At 44.0% G+C, this 12,948-nt stretch overlaps 1 protein-coding gene across 2 annotated transcripts in view; it reads right to left on the bottom strand.

Moving 5' to 3' along the window:
* CACNG2 (calcium voltage-gated channel auxiliary subunit gamma 2) overlaps nucleotides 1-12,948 on the bottom strand; it is a 102,030-nt gene that overhangs the window by 35,407 nt on the left and 53,675 nt on the right. For both annotated transcript variants that reach the window (XM_069968872.1, XM_069968871.1), the window contains exon 2: nucleotides 5,629-5,712. In XM_069968872.1, coding sequence (XP_069824973.1) covers nucleotides 5,629-5,712 — 84 coding nt within the window. The remainder of the gene's footprint in view (nucleotides 1-5,628; nucleotides 5,713-12,948) is intronic.

Raw genomic sequence — 12,948 nt, 5'->3', positions numbered from 1 at the left:
GCACTGCAGCATAAAAACCATGTCATATGTGAAACCTGGCGCTGGTGGTATCATGGAGGGCAGTATCATGGAGGGCAGTATCATGGAGGGTAGTATCATGGAGGGCAGTATTATGGAGGGCAGTATCATGGAGGGTAGTATTATGGAGGACAGTATCACGGATGGCAATATCATGGATGGCAGTATCATGGAGGGCATTATCACGGAGGGCAGTATCATGGATGGCAGTATCATGGATGGCAGTATCATGGAGGGCAGTATCATGGAGGGCAGTATCATGGAGGGTAGTATTATGGAGGGCAGTATCATGGAGGGTAGTATCATGGAGGGCAGTATCATGGAGGGTAGTATCATGGAGGGTAGTATTATGGAGGGCAGTATCATGGAGGGCAGTACAATGGATGGCAGTATCATGGAGGGCAGTATCATGGAGGGCAGTATCATGGAGGGCAGTATCATGGAGGACAGTATCATGGATGGCAATATCATGGATAGCAGTATCATGGAGGGCAGTACAATGGATGGCAGTATCATGGAGGGCAGTATCATGGAGGGCAGTATCATGGAGGACAGTATCATGGATGGCATTATCAGGGAGGGTATTTTCATGGATGGCAGTATCACGGAGGACGGTATCACGGAGGACGGTATCACGGAGGACGGTATCACGGAGGACGGTATCACGGAGGGCGGTATCACGGAGGGCAGTATCATGGAGGGGGGCCGGGACAAAGGGTAGGCCAGGGTAGGCGATGGCCTAGGGCGCCACCTAGTGGTAAATTTCCGGGGGCGCAATTTCAGTTTTTTTTTAAAAAAAATGTTAGCTACTGTATTCCTGGTGGCTGCCTCCGCGCTCACATACCACCAGCGCTGCGCCCTCATGTCCTCCCACTCTCTCCCCCTCCCAGGCAGTGTGAAAATCCTCTCACCTGCAGCAGCAGCATTTCTCCTAGCCGAGCCGACAGCACTCCTCCCCCTCCCCCTCCCCCTCCCTTCTCATCTCTAGTCCCGCAGTGGCAGGCATCTACGCCCCTCCTCACTCCTGCTTGGCTCCGGACCTTCTGACGAATGTCACATGATGTCTGGAGCCAATCAGGAAGAGTAGAGGAGTGCTGCAAAGTAGTATGTGGTAAGCTGCCCCGTGATCAGGTAATGGGGGCTGCTGCTACACAGTGGGGGCTATACTATGTATGGGGGTGTATGGCTGCCACCACATAATGTATGTACACAGTGGGGGCTATACTATGTATGGGGGTGTATGGCTGCCACCACATAATGTATGTACACTGTGGGGGCTATACTATGTATGGGGGTGTATGGCTGCCACCACATAATGTATGTACACAGTGGGGGCTATACTATGTATGGGGGTGTATGGCTGCCACCACATAATGTATGTACACAGTGGGGGCTATACTATGTATGGGGGTGTATGGATGCCACCACATAATGTATGTACACTGTGGGGGCTATAGGCGTGTGTGGAGACTGTACATTATGGGGAGGGGGGAGGGCAGCCAGGAGGCTATACACTGAGAGGGCAATTCTATCTGCTGCAAAGCGTCTCACCCCCTTCTATCTTCTGCAGAGAATCTCACCCCCTTCTATCTGCTGCAGAGCGTCTCACCCCCTTCTATCTTCTGCAGAGCATCTCACCCCCTTCTATCTGCTGCAGAGCATCTCACCCCCTTCTATCTGCTGCAGAGTGTCTCACCCTCTTCTATCTGCTGCAGAGCGTCTCACCCCCTTCTTTCTGCTGCAGAGCGTCTCACCCCCTCTATCTGCTGCAGTGTCTCACGCCCTCTATGTGCTGCAGAGCATCTCACCCCCTGTCTGCTAACCCTCTTCCACCCACTGCTCAGCATCTTACCCCCTCTATCTTCTGCAGAACACCTCACTCCCCCTCACCTGCTGCAGAGCATCTCAGTCCCTCTTCTACAGAGTGTCTCACTCTATTTTCTGCAGAGAATTTCACTCTCCTTTACCTTCGGTACAGCATCTCGCCCCTCTGTCTTCTGCAGAACATCTCTCCCTCCTCCACCTGCTATAGAAAATCTCCCTAACTTTATGCAGAGTACCTTACCCTCCTATACCTTCTGGGGGGGGGGGGGGGGGTTATACACTGTGTGGGCTATACACCATGTGGGACTAAACAATGTGGGTGCTATGTGGGTCTATACTATGTCGGGGCTATTCACTGTGTGGGGGCTATACACTAAGGGGTCTATACTATGTGAGGACTATGTGGGCACTATACACTAACTAATATATGGGAGCACAGGAGCTGGCCTAACTCCTATATGGGACACAGAGGTGCATAATTACTGTAGGGGAGTATAGAAGAGTGGCCTAATACTATATGGGGACATAGAGTGGCCTACTATTTTGGGGCACATATGGTGCCTAACTGCTCATATGGGGACACAGAGGGGTACTGTTATTGTGTGAAGCAATACACATGGGGAGTTTGTATAAGGCGAGGATGATGCTGAAGCAAGGAGCCTAAAATGTTTGTCTGGCAGATTCTGTGGAGACAGTTCATGGCGGTAGAACTCTTCATGATCTCAGCCAGATGAAAAAGACAAGCAAATACTAACAACTTCAACTGGCGAAAACGTAACTTAGAGAGAAGTAGAGAAGACGTCCCCTGTGAGTCACTGGATGTAACTGCACTATAATCACTTATAAGGCCTATAGATCTTGTATACAGCTGAATCCCTACCTCTTTATGGTCACTGCTAGGGATTGGTGAAGTTACAGACTTACAGTTCATGTGAACCTGAATGCCTGGTATTTGAATCCTAGTGGCTGAAGAAGATGGATGCAGCCTATGCATCCATCTTCTCCAACCATCAGACTTCAAATAGCGAGTTTTTAGGTTTGTGTGAACCTTTAATTGTTTGCACTAGTTAAGTTGCTTGCACTAGTTACAGGGAAAACTATATTAATAACATTAATTTATGATTGCTCTATATCAAATGTGTTTAAAAGTGTTTATACGTGTCTTTTTTTATGCAGATATATAATTTTTTTTTTGGGGGGGGGGGGGGGGGGCACCATTTGCCTTCTCTGCCTAGGGCACCAAAACGCCTTATCATGAAGGACAGTATCATGGATGTCAGTATCATGGATGTCAGTATCATGGATAACAGTATCATGGATGTCAGTATCATGGATGTCAGTATCATGGATAGCAGTATCATGGATGTCAGTATCATGGATAACAGTATCATGGATGTCAGTATCATGGATGTCAGTATCATGGATGTCAGTATCATGGATAGCAGTATCATGGAGGGCAGTATCATGGAGGGCAGTATCATGGATAACAGTATCATGGATGGCAGTATCATGGAGGGCAGTATCATGGATGTCAGTATCATGGATAGCAGTATCATGGAGGACAGTATCATGGAGGACAGTATCATGGAGGACAGTATCATGGATGGCAGTATCATCGAGAGCAGTATCATGGATAGCAGTATCATGGGTGGTATCAGGGAGGGCGGTATCATGGATGGCGGTATCATGGATGGCAGTGTCATGGAAGGCCGTATCATGGTTGGCAGTATCATGGATAGCCCGCTTTGCTGCATCTGGGCCATGGTGGTTTACCATCAATGATAAGAAACAGATCGCTGATCTCAGGGAGACCAGCCAAACGACAACATTGCCGGCTGCTAGTGAAAGCGCTCAATGCAGTGAAGTCCTAGGTGTATTGCCCCCTGGGAAACATGAACCAGGAAAAGAAGAGCCTGTGAAGCCTCATTAAAGAGTCGAAACACAGGACTAGCCAGATATCCCTCCGGGAAGGACCCAGCCAAGGGGTGGCTCCTGTAAGGAAACCACCAAAACCACCATATTAAGTGGCCCTATAAGTCAATGTAATGACAAGGGAAAAACCAAGACCAGGTATCCATCCACATACAGCTGTCTCGGGGTGCTGCCCCTCATCAGTGTGGAGCAGGATTCTGGCTAGGTGGGAACCATGCCTAGTAGAGCCATAAAAGAAACAGATCGCTGATCTCAGGGAGACCAGGCAAACGTCTGGGTCCTTCCCGGAGGGATATCTGGCTAGTCCTGTGTTTCGAGACTCTTTGATGAGGCTCCACTGGCTCTTCTTTTGCATACCATCAATGATGGAACAATGAATTCTAAATTATAGGCAGGCCCACAAAAAGTAAAGTAAAATGTTAGGGCATCTGTCTATTAGCTGAATATCAAGATAATGTCGGTCATACAGCAAGGAAACAACCCTAAGTACGCAAGTATTTTACCACAAAATGGTTAAATAACAATAAGGCTTTGTTCACACAATGCATGAACAACGGCAGTTGTTCGGCACTCAAAAACAATGGCCCTTGTTGCAGTAAAAACTGCATTGATTTCAATGCACTACGGATGGAAATAATTGACATGTCAATTATTTCCACGGCCGTAGTGAACAACGGACATTGTTCAATACTTTCTGTGAACAACGGCCAATGTTTGCACTGCTTTAAACGCAACACATTTTTTATGACAAGAATGGCCGTTGCTTTAATTGCCAACAACGACCGTTCTTGTCATAAAAAAAATATGCTAAAGGTAAAGTCTTGGAATGGCCAAGTGAAAGTCCTGCCCTTAATCCAATAGAAATATTTTGGAAGGACCTGAAATAAGCAAATCATGTGAGGAAACCCACCAACATAGACGAGTTGTTTTATACAGAGGCAAAGGCTAAAATTCCTCCAAGATTATGTGCAGGATTCCTCAACAATTGTTTAGATGCAGTTATTGCTGTTCAAATATTAGTCTAATATTATAGACTCATTTGTTTGCTTTGAGTCTCTTTATCTACTATTAGGGTTTTGAATGTAATTTTAGGTGAAATTTAAGCTGTAGTGTTTAAAGGGGTTGTCCAGCGAATTTTTTTTCCGTTCAAATCAACTGATATCAGAAAGTTATATAGATTTATAATTTACTTCTATTAAACAATCTCAGGTCTTGCCATACTTATTAGCTGCTGTATGTCATGGAAGGAAATGTTGTTTTATTTTCTGTCTGACACAGTGCTCTCTGCTGACATCTCTGGCTGAGACAGGAACTCTGTCTTGGTTTTCTATGAATCCCCATAGAAAACCTCTCCTGCTCTGGACAGTTCCTGTCTCGGCCAGAGATGTCAGCAGAGAGCGCTGTGCCAAACTGAAAATAATACAGCATTTCCTGCATGACATACAGCAGCTAATAAGTATGGAAAGACTGGAGATATTTTTAATAGAAGTAAATTACAAATCTATTTAACTTTCTAACACCAGTTGATTTGAAAGAAAAAGATTTTCGCTGGACAACCCCTTTAAAGTTCCAAAGAGCTCACAAATTCAAGTACCACTGGTAGTAACTTTAGAAAATACACATTTGGCTGCATTCACACAGTCTTGGCTGGGGAGGATGTGAATGCTGCCATAAGCTATGTCCACACACAGTAATATAATACCAAAATACGGCCCTAATTTTTACACTGTGTGAACATAGCCATAGAGTAAGATATAAGTGATAGGTTTATTTGTGTGCAATCCTGAAAGTGGGAAACCTTACCCTCTAGTTATACAAAAGATATTTATGATAGAAGAAAAATGAAAGACTTACGTAGGAAATATTCGGCAGTGTCTGCTTCATAGTCTGCATCTTCTGGAAAGTGGTCAATCTGTTTGCACACACCTTTAAAATTACCTAAGAGAAAAAGAAAAGACTCTTAGAATTTTTATTTCAAAACAATTGCTCCACGCTTTCTTGGACAAAATGACCTGTAATGATCACATGCACCAAGATTTCGACTGTATCGAGTGCATTAGTTATGAAAACAAGATGGTGTATTTGAATATACTGTAGCTAAGATTAGACTGGCCCATCACTTGTATATAGCTAAGATTAGACTGGCCTATCACATGTATATAGATAAGATTAGACTGGCCCACCACATGTATATAGCTAAGATTAGACTGGCCCACCACTTGTATATAGCTAAGATTAGACTGGCCCACCACTTGTATATAGCTAAGATTAGACTGGCCCACCACTTGTATATAGCTAAGATTAGACTGGCCCACCACTTGTACATAGCTAAGATTAGACTGGCCCATCACTTGAATATAGCTAAGATTAGACTGGCCCACCACATGTATATAGATAAGATTAGACTGGCCCACCACATGTATATAGCTAAGATTAGACTGGCCCACCACATGTATATAGCTAAGATTAGACTGGCCCATCACTTGAATATAGCTAAGATTAGACTGGCCTATCACGTGTGTATAGCTAAGATTAGACTGGCCCATCACTTGAATATAGCTAAGATTAGACTGGCCCACCACATGTATATAGATAAGATTAGACTTGCCCACCGCTTGTATATAGCTAAGATTAGACTGGCCCACCACTTGTTTATAGCTAAGATTAGACTGGCCCACCACTTGTATATAGCTAAGATTAGACTGGCCCATCACTTGTATATAGCTAAGATTAGACTGGCCCACTACTTGTATATAGCTAATATTAGACTGGCCCACCATAGTACTGGAGGACCCCCTGATGCACTGTTATACACAACTGTATTTGATACCAGCTACTTGCCACTATGTGTTATTTCTTATGGCTGATTCACAAATAACCCCTTAGGCTCTTGCCTGGTAAAGATATTTGTTGTGTTGACTCCCACTACAACATAATTCTTTACACATTGGTATAAGGTGTATGGGGCTCTCCTGACTGACCGCCCAGCCCTTTTGTTCAGGAAGAGATAAGCCGCAGCCAGAGTTCTTAACCATACCTATAGAGAACACAGGATTGCTTGTTCTGTGCAGAACGTTCCTTTGTATGGGAAGGACGGGGCCAGACAGGTGAGATAACTGATGGCTGAATAGTTATTGAAGGCGTAAGGCCCTCCATATAATAAGAATAACAAGAGACACATGGATGAAGTGCATAGAGAACAACATATCTCCAAGTGACAAACAACATCCCATAAGCTAGCTACCTCTACAGAAAGTGCTACAAATATATATATATATATATATATATATATAACAACTAAATATTACAGTATATAGCAAATAACAGTCTAGGAAAGTAATATATTATCACCCATAACGTAATATGAGGGGCCTGCTTTCCCACGTACATCAGTACTGGGTGTGGCGTCCTCAGGGGGTGTCAACGCTGGCAGGCAAACACGAACATGGAGGATAGGAAGGACAGACAGTGAGCCATGTGCTTAGCCCAGCCCAGCTATCTCTGCCTACTTGCCACAAGAGAACCCTAGACAGCTGCGGGCAACTGGACGAGGTTCCCTAACCTGCGCCAAAGGTGCGACACGAAACGAGGACAAAACAGAGAAACACCAACACGTGGTACAAAATCAGAATCCAAAGAGTAGTCTGAGGTACGAGAGCAGTGATCAGATAAACCAGATACAGTAATACAGAGATATAGAGAGGCCGGGATAGCACACTCAGATGAGACTAAGAGCTAGCATAAAGTATAGGACAAACAGACACGTTATAGGAGTTCAGGGACCCGGTCCAGAACCGAGCCCCTGACCTCCACCACGACATCTGTGGCAGCAGGACCCTGACTAACTCCCTAATTAGAGATGAGTGAAGCGCTCATCTAAGCGAAGCAAGGCGCCTCGCTGGATCAGCGCTCCGCTTATCACGCAGCCGGGCTTCCCGCACTGTTCCGCTCCCTGCCGCACCACTCCGGGTGCCAGGGAAATGCTGGATCCATTCCTAGGAAACTGGGAGAAGTTTCCCAGGACTGAATTCTGCTTTTTTCCGCATCCTGGGAGGTGTGGCGCAGTGCGGGAAGCCCGGAGGCGTGATCAGCAGAGCACCGATCAAATGAAGCGATCCGCTTCGCTTTGGTGAGAGCTTCGGCTCATCTCTATCCCTAATGATAGTGCCTTACCAACTCTGCCACCGGTGAGGCAACCTGTGGCATCCCAGGTAACCAGGGACATCGTTGGGTATCTGTGACGTCACCCGGCAGGAGATGCTAGAGAGGAGTTACATGAATACATTTGCCTCGAAACCCCTTTAATTTCATGATGTCCCAGACAATTGATTTAAGAATAATCCAATTTTTATTAAACATTTACAAATTTACAGAGTGTGCACTTTACAGCCGCATATCCTATACTTCCAAGCATACACATGAACCACCAAAAATACCGCTGAAAATACAGCCGCACAGTTACATAGTCTGAACCTAGCCTTAAGAAGTACACAAAAAACTTGCCAAAATGGAAAATACGTCAGAAATGGCAAAAGCAGTGATACAGCCATGTGTAACCACAGAGTAGATAGAACTAATAATAAGTAAAATAGGACAAGACTTCTGTTAGGAGCAACAGAGCTAATCACACTTAAATTACATTATGTAATATACCAGGTCCCAGACTACTGATTTAAAGGGGTACTCTCCAACACTGAAAGATAATAAACATCTTATTCTTACCTCTCCACGCTACCCTGGTGTCCTCCTACAGTATCTCCGGGCCCCCTGCTGACTGCAGCTGCCTCTACTTCTAAGACAAACTCATCTTGGCAGTGACAGTCCGCTCAGCCAATAACTGACTGGGGCACTGTACCATCTCATTCTGTTATTGGCTGAATAGGCTGTGGTAGTGCCAGTGGTCCGCAGGGGACCTGGAGACACCACAGAAAGACACCTGGGGAGCTCAGAGAGGTAAGAATAGGATGGTTATTATGTTAATATATACAAACATGCTGAAGTACCCCTTAAAGGGTAAATTAACATAGATGGATCCGCAGCGGATGTTACGCTGCAAAATCTGCTGCGGATCCTATGCCGATAACTTTCAATGAGAATACATACTCGCAACGGGATTTACATCCGGCTGGGAGTATGTACGTGACAGCGCCATTAACCCCCCGCCAGCTGGAGCATACATTACCCTCTCCGCGCTTCGGCTTGCTTCGGGGGCTCCTGGTGTCTTCATGTTCCGTTCAACCAATCAGTGGCTGAGGCAGGGCAGCGCACATAGCAAGCAGTAGCACGGAGCAGATAAAGTATGCTCCGGCCGGTGGGAGGTTAATGGCGCTGTCAAGTACATACTCCCAGCGGGATGTAAATCCCTCTGCAAGTATGTATTCTCATTGAAAGTCATCGGCATAGGATCCGCAGCAGATTTCACCGCACATTCGCATCGTAAAATCAGCTGCGGATCCGTCCATGTGAATTTACCCTAAAGGTAGCCTTCTTTTAAAGAATGCATTATTTGAGCCAAGGCCAGCAGTGGATCCAGAAAGAACAAGTATAAATTACAAATCAAATAAATTATTAATAAAATAAATTAATAAATACATATATAATTAAATAGACAAGTAAAATAAATAGCAAATAAATAAATAAAAAACTAAATATGATCCATTCCTGGTTTTGGCATAAAAAAAACTGCATGGAAAAAAAAAACATAAATTAAGAAAGCTAAGAGTATGAAATCTTAAAAATGACAAAAGAACAAAAAAAAAAAAAAATCTCGACAATTCTCTGGAAGACATATATACAAGCAGCCCTTCCCCCAGAGACACAGTGAAGCAGAAACGTGAGCTGTAGAGTGTCAGCCTGGTGTGTATGCTCCAGCGTTTGGTGTGAAAACTGGAATCTTTTGAGATTTCTTTATATGAACAATCACATAAAAATATAAAAAAAAACCAGAATGTTCAGAATGAAAACTTGATTTTAACAATGTGTCATTACTGATGATGAACGGACGTGGTTTTCCTACAGTAACAGAATCACGGCCACTGTTGCTGCAGACATCGGATGAAAGTATACAGCCAAATATACAGCCCATCGGGACGGACGATACATTTCATTCTGCATCATTATCTGTATCCGGCTGTTCTGTGCCGACATAGAGAGCACACAAAACACGGTATATATGGTACCTTTTACTTTTCATATATTATTCACATATCTGCAGACTGCAGTTATTATTACAACCAAGCCCTTTTCTACCGCAAACAAAACATCATACTGTCATCTAGTATGGCCCCTGCAACAGTGACGTCAGGCCTGACCATTTTGCCGGCCACCCTGTGAACATCTGATAGTCCCAGTAATAAGTCACACAGTCACAGTAATGGCGGTAATACAGTTGTTCTCATATAATTGTGCAGACCACATATCTTTGTTTATCCAATAGTTCTTACCGCTTGGCACAGTGAATACGGAATTGTTTGCGGGTAGTCATCCCAATCAATTTACAGGGTCAATACAGCAGTGCCAGTCCTGTTAGCTGAGCAGATCCATGTATCAGTGGCCATAGAAGTGTATTGGCTGTATATAACTGAAAAAGCGGGATTGACAGTGCTAGTTTTGCCTATTGATTTGATACAACCACATATCAGTGCCCATAGTATGCTACCAGCCATATTTCTGCCCATACAACAACGACCACAGATGTCAGTGACCATATAATAGGATCTACTTTGGCACCCATTAAAAAGACTGTCGGTAGGTATATGCGGTCCTATATCAGGGTAGCATAAACTAGTGACACAGAAGCTAAACAGAATGAGGTATCACTTACATTGTTCTGTGTAGCTGATTCAGAGATATCCTCCTGAATAACAAGGACAATAACTAGTCCTTTCCATTATGTGTGTGAGATCAGTAGTCCTGGATATTCATGAGCACCAGCAAACTCCACCTACCAGCAGCTAATTGGCAGTTCTCTATCCATGCTGTGTATATGCAGCCAACTGTCAATCAGCAGCTGGAGAGCGGGGGGAGGGGTGCAACATGAATCCCATTCTCCTGCATATTAGAAGAACGGCTGAACAGAATGATGAAAGTAATACACCGATATGTTCAGCATCTTTGTCACTAGTTTATGCTGCATAAACCTAGTGACAGATTCTTTTGGTATAGTAGTAGCCATTGTGGCCACCTAATTACGTTAGGTATACAGTAGCACTCCTTTACTGGGAGACTAGTAGATACTTGGAACTTCCAGCAGAGGTAGTTATTAAATCTACTATAGGCTGGGATAAACAAACATCTATCCTAAGACAATAATAAAGGAAATAATATAAGGGCGCACTAGATGGACCAAGGGGTCCTTTTTTGCCAACACTTCTTTTCTATGTTTCTATGTATGTCTCTATACAAAACAGGCCATCAACTGAGGAATGAGAGGTCTATACAGAATTGACTGTTTCTCTGTTGCCGGTGTGTAACCTTCTACTGGAATAGACTGTAACAATAATGCACGGCTGGGGAATAGCAGGACTGGTTACTATTTGCTGATCGGTGTCTGCACATTGTATCTTCATGTTCATTCAGCTGCTGAGTTTCAGAATAATTCAGGATGTAGGAGGTGAATAAGATGGAGTTCTTATGTCTTCCAAGGGTAAGATGCACTTTCCTTCTTCAGTCTAAATAGAAGACATGTTACATAGAAAACACTCTAAGTGCCAGGTGCAATTTTAGACCTCGCTCTTCACTTAATTGCAAAATAGCGATAATGCGAATCTAGCAAACAAACCCGCGCACATGTTCTCACATGGCAGTAATTCCTCTCCATTTCTGTATGGAACAAGAAAACATATTGCTCTAAATTGTCCGAGACACATAGGGGGCTGATTTACTAACAATCCGTCAGTTTTAGGCTAAGTCCACACTACGTAAAATAACGGCCGTTGTTCATGCCACAAAACTATGGCCGTTGTTCCCTATAATGATTGCAATGCAATGTAACTACGGCCGTTGAATTCACACTATGTATCAGATAATGGCCGTTGTTTTTACGGCCCTGTGAAAAATGAACATGTCAATTATTTCCTGCCGGTAATACTGGATTTCAATACGGCCGCGAACGTAAAACTTATATCTGCCGAATTAAACTTGATTTTGATGTAAAAAAAATTCTGAGTGGTTTCTCAGGCTGGGCGCAGTATTTAGAGTAAATGGCCTGTTTCATCCCGTTTATAAACATGCTAGGAATCCAAATTAAACAACGGCCGTAGTACGATCGTAATTCTACGGCCGTAGTTTTGGTTGCAAAAGTCCGGCCGGTGAAAACAATGGCCGTTATTTTACGTAGTGTGAATTAACAAATTTGTTGGGCTTTTAAAATGACAAAAACTAAAACCCAACCATTCGACCACACTAGATTTTTAGAATAGCAAACCCGTAAAAAAATGGTTTGCTTAAAGCTAATGTACTACTTTTAAAATTTTTTGGCACCAGTGTAGAGATTCGGGTGGCGGGGTCGAATTTTCTAATTGCTGCCCGGCTGCTGTCATCTCCAACAGTTTCTTCATGTGCGCTGGCTGCTCTATGCACTGAAGGCTGGCCCGGCTCCCCCAGTGTACCGATATGGGGCGCATTACTTAGGGGAGGGGATATCGGTACACTGGGGGTGCCAGGCCTGCCTCTAGTGCATAGAGTGATTTGTATAGAAATCGATGCAGGTGGCAGAAATCGGCAGTGATTTGAAAAATGGACAGCGCCACCAGGATCTCCGTGCCAGTGCCGACCAGGCGATATAAACTTTTTTTTTTATTAGTGTAAGTTGTACGTTTTAAAGTTTCACTTTAAAAAAAATCTCTCTGTTGTGGAGGGGTTTAAACAACACACCAATGACATGCCCACTTGGTGGGTTACTGGACAAAAACAACCATCTTTTGGAAAAAGTGTTGCAGACCTTTGGTAAATATGTCGGAACACCAAACCGACAGGGAAAATGGACAAAAAAACTGACAATTTGTTGCCAGGAACACCTTGGTAAATCAGTCCCATAATACCTTATGCACATCCTTGTATTTGTTTAGGAAGACATCCGTTATATCTAGAGGTGCACTTGCTGAGAGAAGTGTTATGCCTGGTACTGGTTGTGAAAAAGAGATTGATGATCTATCCTGTGGGTAGGACATCAAT

Source organism: Dendropsophus ebraccatus, chromosome 4 (assembly GCF_027789765.1).
Source record: "Dendropsophus ebraccatus isolate aDenEbr1 chromosome 4, aDenEbr1.pat, whole genome shotgun sequence".
Classification (NCBI taxonomy): Eukaryota; Metazoa; Chordata; class Amphibia; order Anura; family Hylidae; genus Dendropsophus; species Dendropsophus ebraccatus.
This window is presented reverse-complemented; position numbering and strand designations above follow the sequence as displayed.